At 51.0% G+C, this 21,650-nt stretch overlaps 1 protein-coding gene and 1 pseudogene across 1 annotated transcript in view; one reads left to right on the forward strand and one right to left on the reverse strand.

Annotated features, from left to right (window-relative positions):
- The first annotated feature begins 5,221 nt into the window (after positions 1-5,221).
- The window catches only part of CDC37L1 (cell division cycle 37 like 1, HSP90 cochaperone), a 37,812-nt gene continuing 21,383 nt past the window's right edge, over positions 5,222-21,650 (forward strand). The window contains exons 1-3 of the mRNA XM_075559882.1: positions 5,222-5,532; positions 11,288-11,569; positions 18,348-18,441. Coding sequence (XP_075415997.1) covers positions 5,401-5,532; positions 11,288-11,569; positions 18,348-18,441 — 508 coding nt within the window. The 5' untranslated portion in view covers positions 5,222-5,400. The remainder of the gene's footprint in view (positions 5,533-11,287; positions 11,570-18,347; positions 18,442-21,650) is intronic.
- On the reverse strand, positions 8,644-8,832 carry LOC142457800 (small EDRK-rich factor 2-like; annotated as a pseudogene).

Genomic DNA, 21,650 nt, shown 5'->3' on the forward strand with positions numbered 1-21,650 from the left:
AGATCTCGACAAATACCTATTACCCCCAGTGTCTCTGCCAGTACGGATGTCGGTGGTGCAGGACTGGCACATCAGCACATCCTGCTGGCATCCTGACCCTATCCAAGGAAACTGGCAGGTGCCAAGTGGGAATTTCCCAGAGTTACTGAGCAGGGAAGGAACAAAAGCTGTGATTGTAACAGGAGTGTTCAAAGCATCCACATGGAAGCTTCTCTGGTCCTGAACTTTATGGAAGCCTTGTTTGGTGGGCGGGGGGCGGGGAGTCACTTTGATGTTAAAATTACATCCTTTGGGGGAAACTGTACAATAGAGGAGTAAGTTATTACCCTATGAACCAGCTAATCAATCCTACCATCACTGTAGGGGACATCACAGGCCTTAGATGCCGAGTAAGCATCCTGGTGCCCCTATTGGGTATGTGTGGGACTGCTAACTGCAAGGCCAGTGGTTCAACCTCAGCAGCCATTCCAAGGGGACCAGGTGAGGCAGTCTGTAGCCACAGAAACCCTATAGAGAAGTGGTTCTCAACCTTCCTAATGCTGTGCCCCAGCCCTTTCATACAGCTCCTCATGTGGCGACCCCCAACCATAAAATGATTTTCATTGCTACTTTATAACTGTCATTTTGCTACTGTTTAGGAATTGTAATGTAAAATATCTGCTATGCAGGATGTATTTCCGTTGTTACAAATTGAACATAATTAAAGCATAGTGATCCATCATAAAGACAAGATGTAATTATATTGTGAAATATTTATTTCTAATGACAAATAAATGAAATTTTGTCTTGAAGCATGGTGTAGCATGGGTAACAGTTTTCACGTGGGGTACTCAGTAGGTGGATATATCTGCATGTGGGTGAACCTGCCTGGAGATGGATAGAGGAGCGACGTTTCAGTTCCTAAAACCATCAGAAATAGCTGTTGCTTGATGGTCTTAGGTGGCCCCTGTGAAAGGGTCGTTGGACCCCCAAGGGCTTGAGACCCACAGGTTGCGAACCGCTGCTATAGAGGGTCACTGTGAGTTAGAATTGACTTAATGACAGTGGGTTTGATTTAGGGATATTAAGTCCTTGATAAGTCCTGATAGCACAGTGGTTAGGTACTAGGCTGCCAATCCAAAGGTGGATGGTTCAAGTCCACCAGCCTCTCTTAAGAGACAAAGACTTAGTCTGCTGCAGTGAGGATTAGTCTTGGAAACCCAGTCGGGCAGTTCTACTGTCTATGAGATGTCAGTGGGCCAGAATTGGACCCATAGCAGAGGGTTTGGCTTATGAAGCACTTTATGAGTCAGCATCAGGACTGGAGGAAGGCTCATGAACAACCCGCAGTATGCGGTTGACACGCCTTGTTTGCTGGAAGTGAGGAGCACTCGAAGTACTTGCTGATGAAGAGCAAAGACTGCAGCCTTCTGTGTGGATAACAACTCATTTCAACGAAAACCACTCACAACTGGACCAGTAGGTAACATCATGAGACATGGAGAAAAGATCGAAGTTGTCAGGGATTTGGTTTTGCTTGGATCCACAACCAATGCTCATGGAAGCAGCAGTCAAGAGTTCAAATGATGCCTTACGCCAGCGATTCTTAACCTGTGAGTAGAGATCCCTTTGGGGGTTGAATGACCCTTTCACAGGGGCCGCCTGATTCATAACAGTAGCAAAATTACAGTTATGAAGTAGCAATGAAAATAATTTTATGGTTGGGGATTCACCACAACACGAGGAACTGTATGAAAGGGTTGCGGCATTAGGAAGGTTGAGAACCACTGCCTTAGGCAAATCTGCTGCACAAGACCTCTTCAAAGTGTTGAAGAGCAAGAATATTACTCTGAGCACTAAGGTGCACTTAACCCAAGCCATAGTATTTTCAGTTGCATGTGGAAGTTGGACATTGAATAAGGAAGATCAAAGGAGAATCCATGCATTTGAACTGTGGGGGTGGTGAAGAATGTCGAAAGGATCATGGACTGCCAAGTGAACAAACAGATCTGTCTTAGAAAAAGTAGCAAGGATGACAAGACTTTGTCTTGCATATGTTAGACACGAAGTCAGGAGAGACCAGTCCCTGGAGAAGGACATCGTGCTTGGTAGAGGGACAGTGAAAAAGAGGAAAGCCCTCAACGAAATGGATTGAGACCGTGGTTGCAACAATGGGCTCAAGTATAGCAACAATTGTAAGGATGGCCCAGGACCGGGCAGTACTTTATTCTGTTGCGCATGGGGTCGCCAAGAGTCAGAACTGACTCGATGCTGCCGAACAGCAACGACATGAGTCAGAACCAACTCAAATGGCAGTGGGTTGGGGCCCAACAAGTTGAAGTGGAATATAATCAAGTCACTACAACTGTGTTGTCCAATATGGTAGCCTCATGAGGCTATGTAATTCCTTTCAAATGAAATAGATGTAAATTCAGTTCCTCACTGGGACCAGCCTAGTCACCTTTAAAGTGCTTAGTGGTCACATGTGGCTAGTGGCTACAGTAGGGGATGGTGACGGAAGACTATTTCCATCACACACAAGGCTCTGTTGGACACCTGTGCTCTACTGAATGCTCCCCGAACTCCACTTCCTGCCGAGTTGATACCCAGCCAGAGCGAGGCTATAGGACAGAGGATTGCTCCACAGGGATTCCAAGTCTGTAGATCGCACAAGGGGAGCAGACTGCCATATCTTCCTCCCTCAGAGCCTTAGTGGCCCTGCACTTAACACACTGCATCACCAGGGCTCCTTGGTACTCTGTTCCCTAACTTCATTCATCATGGCACTATGACAGCATAGAGTGAGCAGACAGGTGTGGAATGTGGACCTGCTTCAGGATGCCATCTGTTTGTTGATGTGCCTCCATGCCACTGAGAATAGGGCCCATCGTGGCAGGGACTTGGCATCAAAGATTTTATGCCGAGAGGTTGTTGTCAGAGGTGGTACAGCCGAGAGGAGTCATGGGAATGGCTTTTGGGTAAGGATATGTTTCCTTTGATATTTGTGTTAAGATCTTACCAGCAGAGTTTACTGGGACGTACCCAGAAACCAAACTCACGCCATCTAGCTCATCCCGACACATAGTGACCCTATAGGATGGGGTGGGCAGACAGCCTCATCTTTCTCCTAAGGAGCAGCTGGTGGTTTCAACACGTAACTCACTACAGCAGCACGACTCTTCTCCCAACTCCAAACCAAATTCACTGTCCATGCTGACTCGTAGCAACCCCGTGGACTTCTCTGGTACACATAAAAGCACACTGCCATCAAGTTGATTCGGACTCAGTGACCCCGTAGGACAGGGTGGAACTGCCACTTGGAGTGTCTGAGACTGTAACGGTTTACAGGGAGTAGAAAGCCCTTTCTCCCCTGGTAACATGTAACCAAATCCATCATACAAAGCAAAAGGTCAGCCTTTTAGGCTGCCAGTTCAAACCAAGCAACCTAAATAATGGAGGCCATTGGAGATACCGTGATCATTTGGGCATGACAGCGCCATGTGATTTTGACAGTTAGGACCATGGTCTGTGATGATACAAGATGAAGCTGGACAGTGCTCAAGTATGTAGTGGTAAATGATACGGGGTTTGAAATTTTGCTTCCAAATGTTCCAGGAAATCAGCAAAAGACAGAGAAGAATCAAATAAGAAACATCTGAGTCACTGTTGCATCTGGGTGCTGGATTTATGCAGTCATTGTACTGCCCTGTCCTTCTGTGCATTTAAGAATGGTCAGAATTTAAAACTGTTAACTCGTGAACAAACACAGTGAAACGTGTAAGTACCGAACTCAACAGTATTGTCTTATTTTCCTAGGTCTCACAAGGTTTATGTCTTGGGCAGGGTGTTAATCATTTTTTTTAACCTGGAAAATATTCATGTTTTCCTTCCCTGACAGGTTTCTGCCTGATAGGGTTCCAGCTTCCACAGGTTTTACTGTAATTTATTCACAATCCAATGGACAGACCAGGTCCCTGAGTGGCGAAAGTGGCCTGAGCTCAGCTAACCCAGAAGGTTGGTGAATGGACTTCATCCAGCAGTGTCACTGAAAAAAAGATCAACTTCCCATGATTACAGCAATTTAAAAAATGCCCATGGACCTCACTGCTTAGAGCCAGAATCCACTATGAACACAGAATATGTTGAGCATCATAGAATATGCTCTTTTTTGTTGTGGTGCCTAAGGTCGCCAAAAGTCAGTGGCTGCTGCCAGGAGGCAGTGAGCTATTTACAGGTAATTACATTGTTTCCTGTTCCTTTTTCTTTTCACCCCCCAGGGCATTGTGCTGCAACCAGATAAATCTTTGACGTTTGGTGCAAAACAACAACCTTTGCATAACTTCCTGGTAGTGAAATTGCTGAATTAAAGGGTGGAAGCATTTAAACTTTATTATAACACCGAATTAACCTTCCTAAACCATTACAAATGACATTCTGGATGGCAGCATTTCCCCACACCTGGTCAACATCCGGGATTAGCAAACTCAAAAATCCTGGCCAATCCGGTCGATTAAAAAACAAACTAGTGTGTGCTTTTTGACTTGGAATTCCTTGATGGTGGGTGGAGCGCCAAGACCTGTTTACTGTGCACGTTTTGAAATCACTCCCGAGCCAGATCTGCCTCTTTCCCCCTTGAACAAGGTGTGCGACCTCGGGCCAGCAGGATGTATTTCGGATTCAGCGAGCGAAGAAGGCAGGCAGGGACCCCCTGGTTGGCTGTTCGCTGTACTCCGCTCGGTTTCTTAAGCCTCTGCTCGCCCCAGTCCGTCGTGGGCGTCCTGCGCCCAGCCCAGTGCCAAAGAAACCTGTTCGTAAAGAGAAAAGTGGGGTCTGACATTCAACTCGCAGCTCCCCACTGCCACCCAGAAAGGCGGCCTTCGCATCCCATGCACAGGAGCAATGAGCTGCCGTTTTTTTCCACGCCGCACGCAAAGCGGACACGACGTCCTCGCTCGCCGGAGGCCACAACCGACAGCCTCGGGAGGACGCTAAGCGACGCGCCACCTCCACACGTCTCCCCACGCCGGCTCCGTTAGGGGCGCGCAGGCAGCGCTGAGGGGCGCGAGAGAGTCAAGTCTTCAGCGAGCGCTCTCGGCACCGCGCCCACCTTCCCAAACAGGACGCCACACGACGGGCACCGCCGAGAAAAAAAGCCCAGCTCCAGGCCCACCCTCCGCGCGGAGGCCGCAGGCCCCGCCCCTCGGGCCGCCGACCGGAAGTGACGCAAACCCGCGTCCGTCCTCTTCCGCCGTCCGCCGCCGGCGCGGCCGAGTCCGGCACGGGGTCTGCGTCGGCGTCCGCGGCCCGCGCGGGGATTGTGGGTAACGGCCTCGGCCTCCGGCGCGGCGGTGTCCGCTCGGCCGGGTCCAGTGCAGCCGAGGCAGTTGGCCGTGGCGGTTGTGGGGCTGCAGACAGCGGGACATGGAGCAGCCTTGGCCGCCGCCGGGACCCTGGAGCCTGCCCCGCGCCGAGGGCGAGGCTGAGCCGGAGAGTGACTTGGACGCGTCCCCCGGGGTCCCCTGCTGCCCGCAGCTGCCGGACGGCGGCGCCCAGGTGAGGAGAGGGGCGCGTTCTACTGGAAGTGCGGGCTCCGGGCCCCCCCCCACCCCGCGAGCTCTGCCTGCGCCCCCGCTCTTGTAGCATCTTCGGAGCGGGCCGTGCGGGGCCGTGGGTCCTCCCCGCACCTCTCTCCTATCCCCTTGGCTGATTCCCCACCCTTGGAAGGCTCCCCTCCTCCTCGCCCTGCCGACAGCACCCACATTTGGAGCGGCTCGGGCTACCCCCCTGACCCTTTGTCCTCCTGCTCCCGGCTTCGCCGTGCGCCCTACCCGGTTTCAGGTGCGTGCGCTGGGACGCAGCCGGGGGCACTGAGTGGTTGTAATTGAACAACTCGCCGAGTTCCTGAGGTAGAAGTAGTTTCCCATCTTTTTCCTCCGCCCCGCCCCCCCTCCATGCTGACATGTGAGCGAATTCCAGGAGCCCCGCTCTAGATGCTGGCGTACGTCTCCCACTCGCGTGACCATCGCTCTCTAAAAATAAAAGCAACAGCAACAACAAAAGCGAGCGTGGTTGTTACTCGTTCTGCTTCTGGCCACCCCCAATCTCGAGCAAACCCAAGCTGCACGCTGACCTGCCCGCGGGCCGCTCCGCCCTCCGGGTCCCGCCCAGACGAGATCCAGCCTTTGAGGGTCGTTGTGGGTCCGCGTGTCCTGGTTTCTAACCTCTGGACCGGAGGGTGTTTTACGCACGTGCCCCGGGTTACAGAATGGGCACTGCCACCAGTTTTCGGGCTGCTACGTTTGCCTGACTTCAGGCCGGTGGCATTCGGACGAGCGCAACCCGAATGGAGAGCCGCGGTTCGCTCGCCGCGGTTTCCTGAAGACCGGCCCGACCAGGTAGGGCCGGCCGTTCAGCGTTCAGCTAACGGGTTAGTTGGCTTCATCATCGCAGACTCCATTCGCTCGCGAGCCAGCCTGCCGCCGGGATCATGCAGGACATTTTTTCAGGACCGCCTGAGACCTGACGGGGTCAGTCGTCACCCACTAATTATGGATCAGGAGTGTCTACAAAAAACAGCGCATACCAGGTTACAGGGCCTCAGGAAAGAATGCCCAGCAGCTGCTCTCCCCTCCCCCGTTTGGGGTGGGGTGGGGGGAATCTGACAAATTTCAGGGCTTCGTAGCAGAACCACAATCGGAACCTGAGAAACACCGGCTGTAAAATAGGTGTGTAGTTTCTGTGCTTGTGCACTCAGGCATCAGGCACGTAGAGTCATCACGTCCGCATAGATGCAAGGCCGCTTCAGGGGCGTGTAGGGGTTCGCACCTTGAAGAGGCGGGGCAGCTAGTTAGCTAGAACTTCTGCTACCTAGTCCAGTGTTGTCCTCACCGTGAAGCGCAGTAAAACTTGATTTGGCCAGAACTTAAGTGGTCAGACTTGCAAAGTAACTATTTAGTAATTCTTAGTTCATGTGTTTATAACAGACCTGCTCCCACCACCACCCCTGCCATTTTAGGCTGTGTTTTTGGCTTGGATATTTGGGGAAGTAGTTTATATTCACTTTATAATATTAATTTTTAAACAAGCAAAGCAACTTTACTTGCTAATGTCAAGGCAGACTAGAATGTAGAGATCTTGCTTGGCAGCTGTTGTAATGATGCATGGGTCAGCCGTATTCATGCCAACAGCAGCCCGTTGTGCCACCGCCAGGGCTCCTTAACGCTGCTGTTTTTGTTGTTAGGTGCTATGATCGTTAAGGTTTTCTGTGCCCACCAAATGAGTTCTGACTCACAGTGACCCTCTGCCCAGCAGAAACAAACACTGCTGGTCCTAAGTGAGCCTCACAATGTCCTGGTTGAGCCAGATGACATAGTCACTGTGTCCATCCACAGACCATAGAGGTTAGGATTCACTGGCTTGGAACCAGTTCATTCCAGTTTGATTTCCTGCTGAGAATTTGCCTTTCTAGCCCAGATAGACTGACGTGGAACCTACATTTCAACAAAATCCTTAAGGAACTCTTAGGTATACGTAAGAATTTGGGGGTGATATAGTTCAGTCTCTAAAGTTGCACCCTCCGGCCCCCCCAAATTTCATCACCTTACTCCAAACGTCTTAACTCCAACTTCAAATCTCATCTCCTACATCTTGTCAAGCAAATATGGTCTTCATCTACAGACTCTAGAATACAAGCTATCTGCTTCCAGAGTACACTGGTAGAACTTGTGTTCAAGGTAGACACATTTCCATGATAAGTGGGAGGAATGGAGGAAAGAACAGATAAGCAGGCACCAAGCAAGTTCAAAGCCCAGAAGAACAATTGTATTCTCCCTCAAGGTTTGGAAAGGTTCCCTCTATTTTGTTTCTGTGAGCCAGACTGTGTGGTGGCCATACTCTCTTGTTTCTGGTTGTAGGCTCTTAAAGAGTGGGCTTGGGCTCTGCCTTCGAGGTCCACTGGGGTGGCCCAGCTCTCCTAGTCCATCTGAGTGGCGAACTACACCTGTGGGCCTGGCTGGTGCCTTGGCAAGGCAGCCAGCGCTCTTGAACTGAGCCGCTGAAGATCTGACTCTTAAGTAGGAAGCGATGGCTCCAGCCATTGGCGCTCAGCAGATGGGGTTCTGCCCTGCTTTGGGTATTCCCTCTAAAAGCTCTGCGGATGCCCAGGCTGCTCCAGGGGGGACCCTCTTCTGGGAGAACAGCGCATGCAGCTGCTTTGGCCGGTTCCCGTCCCTGTAGTCCCAAGACACTGTCTAGGCGGAGCTGAAGGTTTTTTCTGCTGCCCTGTAGTTGGTTTGCTCCCGCAGTGACAGCCTTAGTCCTTATAACAAAAGATGGTGTAGCCACACCCTTGGTGAATGTTCCACAGATTTAGATTTAGTTTTCTTTCTTTTTTTTTTTTTTTAATTACAAAGCTACACTTTGTTTAACACTTTGGGGTGAGCCCCACAGGAATAAAAAACACTGGGAAAGGGTAACCCCTTCACCCCCCAGGTGTGGCCCAGGGGGAGAGGGGCTACCTGAGGGGAAGGAAGCACAACAGGGACCCACTGCAGACTCGGGGCAAAGGGAATGCCATCCGTGCTGGGACCTGCGAGCACTATAGGAGGAACGCAAGCCTGGTAGGACTGGCTCCAGGCACACAGGCCGAGGGCAGGAAGCCACAAGCTACTTGGGTTCCTCCTTCTCGTTTGCCTTTTTCTGCTTCTGCTGCATGATCTCCAAGTCCCTCTGCTTGCGGGCAGCAGCAGAAAGCCCGTCATCTCCGCGCTTTCCCTGGCACTTTCCCTTAACCGAGTTGCTCTGCTTTTTCATATTCTTCTAGCGGTCAAGCTCACGTTGGTTACCGCGGCTCATGGTGACGGCAGCAGCTCCAGCCTGCCTAGGTTGCGTCTCCTCGTTCTTAGATTTAGTTTTCATTGTGCACTGTTAATTGTTAAGTTCAGCTTTGAGTTTTTTATGATCAGCCTCAGGAGAAACCTTGTGGCCTCTTTAAGATACTGCTTAGAAATCTCCGCTCCCTCTCCAAGTTCATCACTTATAGAAGTCCTACCTTCCACCAAACATCTGACGCTAATTCAGATAGGGTCCTTGCGACGGCATAAAACACCGTTCAGCCATTGTCCAAGCACATGTTCATCATCTTTCCAGTCTGCACCTGAGCACTTCCAGCATCTGTGCCTAGTAGCCTTCTGTTGTTGGCATCCAGTGCATGCTCTTCAGACTGTAAGGACTTGCTCTTTGGTTCGCCTCAGTTTCTCTGGAGCCCTTACCAGAATCACCTTTGACACCCATGGTTCTACTAACAGTCTCATCAAGGCAAGTTAGGCGTTTATTGTCAGGCACCATAACACTCTCCCAGTCTCTACCCAGTACCCACAACCTGGTCCACGTTATAGGTGTGCGCTCCAGCAGCATCCCCACTTGTTGGTACCAGGTTCTGGCTTCGTTACCTCACACTGCTGTAACAAATGCGTGTCTGTAAGCAACTCATTAATTTCTTCAGTGGGGAGGGCTGGGGGGGTGTCAGCTCCCTTTGTGCACGCTGGAGGAGGGTCTTTGTCTCTTTAGCTTCTGCCTCCTGACTGCTTGCAGACGCCCATGTGTCTGATCATCTCTGCTCCTCTAGATTGATGTGTATTTAATCTCTTCTGTCTCAAAGAGGGAGAGAAGGCCCTCAAGGAGGTGGATGGACTCCGTGGCAGCAACACTGGGCTCGAGCACAGGAACCATTGTGAGGACAGTGCGGGACAGGCAGGGTTTTGTTCCGTTGTGCATGGGGTGGGGGTGGGGGTGGAGGTGGTCACTGGGTTGGAGCTGACTGAATGGCACTTAGCAACATCTCAAAAGAGGGACTTTAAGACCCACCCTCCCCTCATCCTGTCTTGTTACCGTAGACAGCCAGCCCACTCCCAAATGGATGTACCACACAGATTTGGGGGGTGGGTGGGGAACAGGGACAGGGCAGTGTGGTGGTTAGGCCCCAGGTCCCTGGGCTGAGTGGGTAATGATAGCATCTAAAGGGCAGCACTACCCACATTTGTCCCCATAGCAACCTCTGTTTACTTGAAAACTCACCTGGGAAGTCAGAGAGCTCAGTAAGGGGGGGGGGCGCAGGAGTAATGGTCTTAGAGCCACCCACCTCAGCATTCATCACCACCACCTGGTCTCTGTCCCCAGAATGGAGATGCTTTTATTCATCCAGTTCTTATGGAATTCAACCCCTTCAAGAGACTGGTAGTTTGGTTAACACACATAGATGCCAGGCCAAGTGCAGGTGGCATGCTGGAAGCCTGCCACTGTGAATGGCAAGGGAAGGCCTAAGAGGCCGTTTAGGGGGGCGAGACCAGGAGCCAGGAAGATGGACCCCTGCCAGGGTTGCCCAGGAGATGGGGAGGGCTTGTGATGATCCCGGAGGGCTGAGGGACAAGCAAGCACCAAAGTGCCCCTGGGATTAGTCTAGAGGGGTCGCAGGAAGTGAGGTGGTGTGGAACCGGGTTGTGGGTGGAATGTCAGACATAGGTTGCCAATTGCTCGTCGAGCCGAGTGGAGAATGTCCTGGGAGCGCTTGAGACCAGCAGGCCCAGGATGCGTCCTCGAGGTGTGGCATGGAAAGGGTTTGAGTTCTAGCAGCGGCTGTGGTGGAGCAGGTAGGGGAACAGAATGGAGAGAGGATGTGGAAGAAGTATCTTGACATTGGTGACATTTGGCTAAGAAATCACCAAGAACACGCCTTCAGGTTTTGTTTCCTCGAGCGGAAAACGGCAGCAAAGACACCTGCTGTGTGGTGGCCTTGGTGCTGTGGATGTCTGTCCTCATTGAATACCTGCTGCTGTCCAGGGAGCACGCACACGGGGAGGGGCACGCACACAAAGGTGGGCTCCTTTGGTTTGGTTTTGGTTTTCTATGATCCGTTTCAATAGAAATTTTCAGCAAAAATGTTTGGAAATCACAGGGGCTCAGGATGGCCCAGAAGCCAACAAAGTGGTTACGTTTGAATCAAAGGTTCTTTGCGGCCAAGACTTCCTCCCCCAGTTTTCAAGGCCTGCTTCTCTGCAGGTCGGGAGGTGAGCATTACTGTGAATGCAAGCTTTGTTGTTGTTGCCTTGGTTTGAGGGTTCTGACCTCTGCCAGTCAAGTGAGCGTTAGCACCGCCCTATGCATGGCATTGTGCTGCCTGCCAGGCCTTTCTTCAGAGGGAGGGACGCCGATGCACTGAGTGGCTCAGAAGACAAGGCCTGCGAGGGCTTGTGGGTCAAAACTGCATGCTGTGGTCCTGCCTTTTCTGACACAGAGCCCTGTTTGTCCCTAGATGTACAGCCGCGGCATTGAGCTGGCTTGCCAAAAGCAGAAAGAGTTCGTGAAGAGTTCTGTGGCGTGCAAGTGGAACCTGGCGGAAGCACAGCAGAAACTGGGGAGCTTAGCACTGCATAACTCGGAGTCCTTGGACCAGGAGCATGCCCGCGTGCAGACAGCAGTCTCGGAACTGAGGCAGCGGGAGGAGGAGTGGCGGCAGAAGGAGGCGGCGCTTGTTCAGGGAGAGCGCATGTGTCTGTGGAACACGGACGCCATCAGCAAGGATGTTTTTAATAAGGTATGGCCTTTTGTCACGCCACAGTGGACGTGGGGTGAGGCAGGGGACACTTGGCACTCTATGCAGAGCTGGCGTGCACACCCAGCAGAGTGGCAGGATCCTCTCTTTGTGGCAGGCAGCAGGTCTTGGTGGGGTGTTCTGAAGAGTGCTTGTTATGGAGACCGGTGTCGCTGGGGGCTCCAATGTGGCTAGTACTTCATCCAAGTAGACCTCTTCCCCTCACTGGTCAACTGTCTCACTACTGACAGCAGCGAAACCTCTGCTTGTGCGGTAGTGAGGTGGTGGGCCTGGTAGCCATAGGAAGCTGGGCCACATTGCCCTGTGCACTGGCTCCCTCCTACCCAGCTGCCACATGAAACTGGCCTCCTGGGACCGTGGTCTCCCAGCAGACAAGCGGGCCACCTGTGCCAATGGGGACCCACAATTGCTGGGTGGCATCGGAGAGGGTGCTGGGAAGCGGTTAGTGTGGATTTAGTGGTGCTGGACAGTCCTGGAGCCTCATCCTTAGCAGACCGGGGCTCAGCCAGACCCCCTGTCTTTAACACCTCCCAGGAAGCCCTGAGCTCGCTGCCTGGAGAGTGAATGCAGAGGGGAAGGCAGTGCCCTTGAAACTGAAGCAGGTAACTGAGGGCCCTCCGGGCACACAGCCCAGCTTTGTCCAGCCAAGTCTCCACCTAGCCATGCTTCCACAGGCACACGGTCCACAAGTGGACTTGTCCTGGGAGCCCTGCTGACCCTTCAAATCCACTGGCCACCCATGAAGAACGGTACTCTTGCTGAGTTGGGTCTTCTTGATGGCAGGCAGGCGGTGGGTGGGTTGGATTTGCCACGATGGTGAGCATGCCGGAACTCTCAGCAGTGGTTGTCCCTGTGGACCCGGTTTCAGGGAAAAGCAGACGCGTGTGCTTTGAAAACAAGGGAAACAAATCCTTCATTTCCCACAAGAACCTGGCTTTTGGAACCTGATGGTGTCGATGATAAGTGAGGAGTGGGTGCTTGTGGCGACAGCCTTACTCAAGACTGGGCTTCCTCATCCTCTGGCTTTGTGACCTTGGGCAAGTCATTGACATCTCGAAACCGCCTGGATAAATCAGAAGTCATTATCCGTCCCTGTGCCACAGGCTGGGTGTGAAGATTGGATTGGTGAATGTTGGGAAAGCATGTGGGGTGGGGCTGGCTGTGGCTCCAGCGCGCTGGCTGACGTCCTGTGCTGGCAGCGCACAGACAGTTGTGTTAGCAGGACCCTCAGGTAGTACTGGACCTAGTGGTGCACGAGTTAGCGCTAAAAAGGCTTCAGAAATTACTTAATCTCTTTTGTCTCTAGGAGCATCGTGGGTTACAAATTGGGCTGCTAACCAAAAGGTGAGCAGTTCAAAACCACCAACCCTCTGAACCCAGTGGCTGGACATGTATGGAGCTCAGTGTCTCCAAACCGGGTGCCCTGACCCGGCGTGGCTGAAACCATCTGCAGTTTTCCAAGTTGCTTTTGCAGCATTTGAGTAAAAGTGCGTCCCCCTTTGAAAAGGTCGACATGGTACTGTGGCGCTCATGTGTGGGGACAGGTTATGTCTTAGGACAGTGGTCTTGAGGACCCTGCTGCCAGGAGGCCTTTCAGAATCCACAGTTGAACAGGCTCCCCCAGGGAATTCTGTGCGTATCAAAAACTGAAATAGGAGTCTTGTCTGACTCAGGTGGGAAGGCAACTTCTCGGTGGAGCTGAACTGGAATGAGCTGGTTCAAGTCCTTTTACAGTAGGCCACAAGGTTAAAAGTGCCTGTTGAAGCGTGGGAACCCCTGCTCTAAGCTGCAGGCACGAGAGAGTTTCAATGATCCTGTCCTCAGTGTGTGTTTATGTAGTACTTGGACTGCTGGACAGAGATCAGGTACATACACACCCCTGTCTGCTAAAAGACTTGCTGACCCATCCATTGTCCTCCAGTCCATTCCACCTCACAGTGGCTGTCAGACAAACCAGAAGGGCCCCTTTTGGTTGTCAGTCTTTACAGGAGCCGAGAATCCTATCTTCCTGACTGAGAATGACTGGTGGGTTTGAACTGCTGACCTTGTGCTTAGCAGCCCAATGTGTAAACCATTCTGCCACCAGAGGTAACTTAAGAAGCTGGGCAAATATGTAGAGTGACATGAGGATACAGTGATCCACAATGAAATGGTGAAGAGGATGTTCCTGGCTGTGGCTTTGGTGAGACTAAGGTGCAGTGAAGTTGTTGAAACTCGTTTTTACCAGACTCAGGAAAAGCCCCTGCCATCGAGTCGATTTCACCTCACAGTGCATTGCCATTTCTGCTACTTCTGAGAAGAAGGCTGGTGTCCATTATTGATGGAGGAGAGAGTCCTGAGTGGGCTTGTAAAACCCACTGTGTCTCAGACTGCTGGAGTCTCAATCCTTCCTTGCCTTCTTTGTGTGAAGGCTTGTGTTCCTGGCTGTGGATTTCAAAATGCAGGAAGAGGGGAACAAACTGCTGAGCTTGATCATTTCATGGACCAGTGCTTTAATGTGGAACAAATGATGTCGTTGTCTATTGGACGCTGCAGTAATCGGTGTTTGTTGGTATTTTGGAGCACCGGATATAATTCAGTCTAAGCACGTGCCCATGGGTACCGTTTTTGTACGGCTCGGGCCTTTTTCCAGTGTGCCAGATTAGCTGAAGGACATATGTCATGGAAGCAAACCTGTGGCTTTTGTGTGTGATCCACCATCACTGGCCCATGGGCCTGTGGCAGGGGAGATGCCGCGTGCCTATGCGGCGGCGGCGGCGGCGGCAGCAGCAGCAGCACCGTTTCTCCTAACTAACCAGGCCAGAGCTGGCACTTGCCCCGGACTTTCTGAAGCCCCTGCTGACAAAGTCCGTGGAATAGCTCATGGAAGCCCGTGTCCCTGTCCACACTGGTCATCATTCTGCCATCTGTGCCCAGCTGTTCCTTCCCTGGCTGCCCAGTCCGCTTGGAGCAGGACTTTTCATCGTGTGTCACTAAGATTCCCAGGCTGTGACCTGACCAGATCTCCCAGGTACAGTTGAGACTCACGTGCCTGTCCAGATAAGTAAGGCAGAACTTTTTTCAAATCTTCAGTCAGCCAGGACCCTCGAGCCATCCACTTCCTCCAGGTTTGTAGAGTAGGGTTTCTTTTTATGTGTACACAGCTGATGCTGAACCTTTTGGACGAAGCTCATCCTTCTTACCAGAGCCCACCCTCACCCTCCCCTTTGTTCCTCTGAGACTTTTCCACCTGGTCTGGGACAGGCGCGCCTCGCTTTCTCACACTCCACTTGGGTTCTGGGCAGAGAGGGCTTTGTACCAACAGTGTGTAGCTAGCCTGCTTCGCACCAGCTTGCCTGCACCGTTTTCCACGTTCGCTGCGTCTCTCAGGGTCACATGTTGGTCGGTCTCGTGGTTCCAGTGTTTCCATGGTGCCGCCTCACAGCCCAGACACAGGAGAGGCTCAGCATCACTGTGTATGCACTGGGAGACCCGAGTCTGTGTGACTCGCGATAGTGTGAGAGTCTTTTTGTTGGGGTCCTTCTCCGAGGTCCGTCTGCCCTGGTGTCTGCTCCCTTTACAGCCACTCCCAGCCCCCTCTGGAAGCGTCTCTCCAGCCGCTGCGTTGCATCAGTAACAGCAGTCAGTCATGCAAAGACCCAGCACTGCCCACCAGACCAGTACTTGCTGCCTCTTCAGTGTTAAGGAACGCTAGCACTATGCTATGTGTGTGAGATTGAACGTGAGGGGCCACTGCTTCCATTGCCCCAGGCTGTGCCATCGAGTCGGTTCCCACGCACGGTGGCCGCTCCTGCCTCACCTGCACCAGTGTTATGTGTGAGCCCGGTTTCCAGGGACTAATTCCTCCAAAACGGACAGCCTACTCCTCCTCCATCATATTCTGTTCTCCGAGAGCGCTGCCGGAACCTGTGCTCTTTGGGTGAACTGCTGGTTTTTGAAATAGCACTTATCAAAATAGCCAGTCTAGGAATCAAATGCTTACTTCCCATGCCTTTTAGCTCTGTCTCTGAAACACACACACACACACACACACACACACACACACACACACACGAGACCCATGGTACTCCAGGTCTGGACCCATCACAATGAAGCCCACTCCTGACACCAGTTGTGTGGTCTTAATTAGTGTTCTCAATTCTACTTCTCTACTTGATCTTTCTGGTTTCTAATATCCATTATGATGGCTACACAGAACAGACAGAATTAGTGATTCATTAAAGTCAAAATGCTATGAGAAATGTGCATGTTAAGTTGTTTATCAGGATGTGTTACAAAGTTCTTTCAACTCTCATTGGCCGTAACCAGAAGACATTTCAGCGTGAGCTCCGTGGGTCAGCAAACCCAGCTCCCTGAATTAAGTGCTCAGTACTCCATTCCGTGGGTCACCAGAGGCACCCCGCTCCGTAAGCCAGCCTCCTACACAAAACCACTCGGCTTTCCTTGCTCCGTGGGCTGGGAGGTCCATCACGCTGTCGCATGCTCCGGTTCTGCTGCTGCTCCTCTGACGGAACAGCAGTCGTCTCGATCCAGGAAGTTTGCTGCCCAGGGATCTCAGGTCCAGAGGACCAGCTCCACTACTGGCCTTTGCTCATAGACCCTCCTCCTCCTCCTCACAGGGTTCATTTTATCCACAGCAGGACGGCACTCCAGGGAAACCTATTCGCAGTCACTCACAGGTGAATCCCATCAGTGTCTTTCCCACCTTCTCACCTGACCCATGCAGGGAAAAGCTGAGACTCGGCCTGGAGGAGCCACATTAAACCATTCATTTCCCTGTAACAGTGACACAGCGTCCAGCTACACACAAGCACTACAGTTCGACAAACTGACATACAAGTTCAGCACTGTTTCCAATAGAGTCCAATCTTTCTAAGCCTCTTCTGTGCCTGCACAGACGTATGTTTATGTATTTTTCCCTCACAGCCAGATCATTTATCTGAACAGTGCTGCTCTATTCGATAAAATGTGCTGACCTGCTTTACTGCAGTGATCCTGATGCAAATCTTTTCCTTGTGTCTCTGCTTTGGGTTTTTCCTTTAACTGTAGTAGAGTCAAGATAGCTTCGGTGTACACATGAGCTCACTAGGACTGGCATGAAGACCCTGTTTTTAGCAACATTAGCTCAGGCTCCCACATTGGTTTCTGCCTCAGAGCTCGAGACCTGGTTAGCTGTGCCCACCCCATAGCCACCGGCCACACGTGCTGTCCAGCCCTTGAATGGGCCGGTCAGGATTGAGCGCTGCTCCCAGTGTCAAGTACACGTCAGAGACGTGTTACGCTGTTGGGAGCCCTCACGTCCAGTGACGTAGCTCCCAGTAGCATACAAGCTACACAGTATGACACATTGACAAACAGGTGATGGTTCTTAGAGGTAAATACCCCAGAGTAAAGTAGTCATTCGCAGTTTGTTTGTATTGTCTCCTTGCTGCAGTGTGCATTGCTGACTAAATGAGCTGAAATGAAATATGTTACTAAAATGAATGTTCCCTGTTTTGCTTTTACTTTTAATTGGGGCTAATGGAAAAATTCAAATTCCTTTTGCACTTCTGATTATACAGGCCGTCAGTCCTTGGAGTACCAATGAGACCAGCCCCTAACTTTCAAGAATTTGTAGCTATATTTCTTTCCTTTGGGGCAGGGGGCCTCAAGCTTTTTAAACAGGGTGCCAGTTCACTGTCCCTCAGACCCGTTGGAGGGCTGGACTACAGTTTTAAAAAAACTATGAACAAATTCCTATGCACACTGCACATATCTTATTTTGAAGTAAAAAACAAAACGGGGCAAAAACTCCTGGCGGGCCGGGTAACTGTCCTCGGCGGGCCGGAGTTTGAGGACGCCTGCTTTGGTGCATACGATTTAAAAGCTGCCCGTGAAGTAGGTCACGGTCATGGTGCTGGTGATCAGGAGTGTGTGGCCTGGCCTTGGTGAAATCTGCCAGATGAGGACCCGTGGCCATGGGGTGAAAAGGCATGTAGGGATTTTCTGAAAGGATGTTTGTAACCGGGAACTGCCTGTATTTCAGTTGGACGATCCTTATCTAGATGGAAGACCATAAGGGGGAAATGCCTATATTAAAAAATATATATATTTTTAATACCTTTATTTTTAAATAAATAAATTGTGGGTGCTTTCTGATTATAAACTGGCTGAGGGCTAGTTAGCAATTTCGTTTTGGCAGTGATGATCTACGGCGCACTGCGATCACCGACTGTCCTGAGCGACGCTTCTTTATCTCAATAGTGTTTCTGAGGAGATAAAGATTCCAGCTAGGTCTGGTGCAGTGACATTTTAAACTGAAAATAAGCTGTTTCCTAACAGAAATTTGTCATTGACGTCTCCTGAGAAAGGCAGCCTGTTGAAGGGCTGCCGGTGACTTCTCCCTTTGGTCTTAGCAGAGTTTGTGGTGGGCACACTCCTGCAGTCACCTCTGGCACGCATGTATGAGCCATGTGTAACCCACTCGGGGATTGTATGTGGAAGGGACTTTCTGTGCCTACATTTGACGGAGAAAGTTCGTTTAGCACAAAGGGTGCTTCCATTGTTTCTCTGTGTCGTTCCAAAGACAGCTCTCTGATTTCCCACATGTATATAATTTTAAACAATGTCAATTAAACTTCCAAAAGTTTAACATAATTAAATAACGTAATACCGAATCATCATCTTCTAGTGTTTAAAAAGAAAGGTGGTAGGCATTGAGTATTTGTGAACAAAGATTCCGTCAGGATGCATCATCTGATTTTCATTTGTACATTTTTAGAGTTTCATTAATCAAGATAAACGAAAAGAAACAGAAGATGAAGATAAAACAAAATCATTTATGCAGAAATATGAACAAAAAATCAGACATTTTGGTAAGTCATCTCCTTGAATTCCTTTTGTAATCCTTGGTGGCATGTGGAGATGTATTTTAAAAAACGGACTTAGAAAATGGGAACCAAAAGGAAGTTCAGTGACAAATTGCAGGTGCTGAGCGACGCCTGGCAGGCCGTGCAGCTTGTTGTGGACTTTGTTTCCCCGCTGGCTTTGCTCTGTTTCTGTAGCACACGGAGAGGTGCACTCCAGCTGCCGTTAGCGAGATGCGGGCACACGCTTCTCCCCTGCACGCCCCGCTGTCCCCGTGCACACTGCTCAAAGCTGGATCAGTACTTCGTGTTCAAGATGCTTTTCTAAATTGTAACGAAATGACACCTTGTTGTAGCCGTTGTGTAGTGTGGCTGCAGCCGTCACCGCGTGAGCAGTGTCACCCTCCTGCTGTCGCTGCCGCATGACCGGCCTCCGCACCTCCTTGCGCTGCTTTCTTCCCTGCCAGCCAGTCTGCTGCTCCTCTGCTTCTTGGGTCCCGTGACCTTCCGCGCCCGAGACTGCCGTTTTGTCCTGGCACTTCTGGATTGGAGGTCCGGGCAGCTCAGTGCACCACCACCCAAGTGTGGCTGCTGCTGTCCCTACTCGGACCCCGTGCACAGCCGAACCAAACGCTGCCCGGGCTGTGCCAGCCTTGCCCTTGTTCCGATGCTCGAGCCCATGGGGACAGGCGTCTCTCCCACCGCCCCCCTCCACTTGACCAAGCACGATGTCCTCCTCCAAGGACTGCTCTCCTGACTAATGACCAAAGTGTGGGAGACCAAGTCCATTGGTAGACAAGTGTCCAGAGAACTAAAGCAGTAACTTCTCTTTTGGAGACAAGGGGCGGGGCTTCCCATAGGCGGTCTTTTCTGAGCTAGATTCTCAGGTGCGCCTGGTGTGCGCTGTCCTGCCAGCGTAGCCATGCCCATGAGCGGCGGTGGTGGGGATGAAGACACTAAGCCGAGTTTTCTGGTCCCGAGCAATAGATTCATGTAGTAAGCATGGTTTTTCTCTGCAGATGTGAATAAGCTCTCAAATGTGTGAATTTTAAAACTTCTTTCCTACTGATTTTTTTTGACCCAAAGTAATTAAAATTTCAGTCTGATCAACACATTGGATATTATTGTAGATATTTTTTCTCCTTCATAGAATAGTTATGTGCAGTTTTTTCACTGAGGAAAAAAAAGGCCCTTTGCGTTGAGTTTTATGCAAGAATAGTAACCCCCAAACATAAGCTGTTTATTTTCTTTTCACACATATGAATCCTTGTGGCATTATCTCTAATAGGAAAAAAAACAATGGCAACTATCGGTTCCTTGGATAGATCTTAACATGTTTAAACCAGTAGAGCAGAGAGTCCTGAGGATAAAAAGCAAACATTTGCCAGGGAGTCACTGGTGGTGGTGAGGTGGCCCTCTCACCACCAGGCCTGGCTTCCTGGGCCCTGGTGTTCTGCTTCAGATAAGAGGCCCCTGTGTTGGTCCAGAGCTTGTATTGTCTTTAGTGTCACCCAGCTGGCCGCCTTCTGGCCAGCTGCTTTGGGGCCATGGGCAGCCTAGAGGCTTTGCAGGAAAATGAGCCCCTGGATCTGCAGCAATGTTGTGCAGGAAAATGTCCCAGCCTCACAAGGGACATCCTCCTGTAACCCCTGCTGCTGGGGGGGTCAGCAAAACCCAGGTGCCCTCGCTGTGCTTAGTGTCTCGCTCACATGGCTGTAAGTGGTGTGATGGGTCATGTGGCTCCTGCAGTGACAGTGGCGTGAGGGTCTCCAGAGCTCAGTATGTGTGTTGCAGGCAGTTAGCACTGGACCTTCCATGGTCACTCATGCATGCATCCCTAGTGGAGAGAGCCCGTGTGATCTGAGTTCATGTACAATTTCCCTCATTGCCTCCAAGGGCCCCTTAGACTATAAACTGCTGAGCAGGCATCGGAGTGGCTGGTTGGGGAGGGCACGTGATTGGCAAGGGGCTGTTAGGCCATTGTGTGCCCTGTGCCCATCCTGGACTCCTCACCAGAGACCTCGCGCACGCCCAGTTTCCAGCCATGCTGCTGAGTGGGCCCGTACGTGGAGGAGATGTGCTCCTTGCACAGCCATCCTAGCATGCTGCTAAGGTAGCAACCTCTGAGCGGCTCCAGCTCTCTGGGACGCACCATAACGCACGCCTGCTCACCACTCCCTCCCTCTGAGTGGTGGGAACCAGCCGGAGATGGTGTGGGAGGGTGAGATCCCCAGCTGACTGCATTTGGCTGAGCGCTGAAACAGCCCTAAGCGGGACCTGGAAGGTTATAGACCCGGAAAGAGAACAGGCGGCCTCAGTGTAGGGAGGCCTGGGGACTGGGAGAGGGCAAGGAAAGGCGAGGCTGTGGAATTCGTGGCTGAGTTTGATGACAAATTCCCAGTGGGCTCTTCAGGACGGAAGAGGACAAGGCATTGCCAGGCCATAAGCCGATGGAAGACAGGCTGGCTCACTGTTGTTGCATGGGAATCCTAGTGGGGATTTTAAAGTGAAGCCCGTTCCGGAAACCCACGGGTTTTTAAACAACGAAACATAATGAAAAATAAGTTGATTTTCATTTCCTGTTTTAATGTACTTACTGTGTTTAGACATTTTAGCAGGTATTTCCACAACCTAGGGCTGTTAACTTTTTGCTAAAGTCCTGGAAAAAAATGAATTTATATGTATAATTCTGGGGCTTCAGAACCATTTGGTTGGTTTTCCATTTCTTAAGAGAAAAGTATGTTTGGTTCTTGAATTTTTTGTTTGAACAAGAATTTGGAGTTCCACAGCTGAAGCGAAATATCAATGTCTTGTCATTCCCAGGGTCAAAATGTTTCATTTTAAGCCTCTGGGAGGAAAACCGATGAGGACATGTGTCTTTGAGGACCATTGTAGGGATTAGTGATTTGGTAGGACACTGAAAGAGGATTGATTGGGATTCGGACGTTCCCTAGAGAAAATGTACAGGTGGAAGCACATAATTGTTACTGTATTTTATTTGCTCAGATGGGGTTTTTCAAGCGTTCAGGGAAATTGTTTGGCTGTGTTCAATGGCTTGTCCTTAATGGAAGGATTATCAGACTGTATGTTGGTTGCATGAAGGGGAGTGTGTTGTTTCCCCATTGTTACTGATACCGATGCTCCAGGGCCTTTACTCAGTGCCAAGGCACCAACTCATTGAAACCTCCCAGCCATTGCGGGTGAAGGGGAGGTAATGT

Source organism: Tenrec ecaudatus, chromosome 10 (genome assembly GCF_050624435.1).
Source record: "Tenrec ecaudatus isolate mTenEca1 chromosome 10, mTenEca1.hap1, whole genome shotgun sequence".
NCBI lineage: Eukaryota > Metazoa > Chordata > Mammalia > Afrosoricida > Tenrecidae > Tenrec > Tenrec ecaudatus.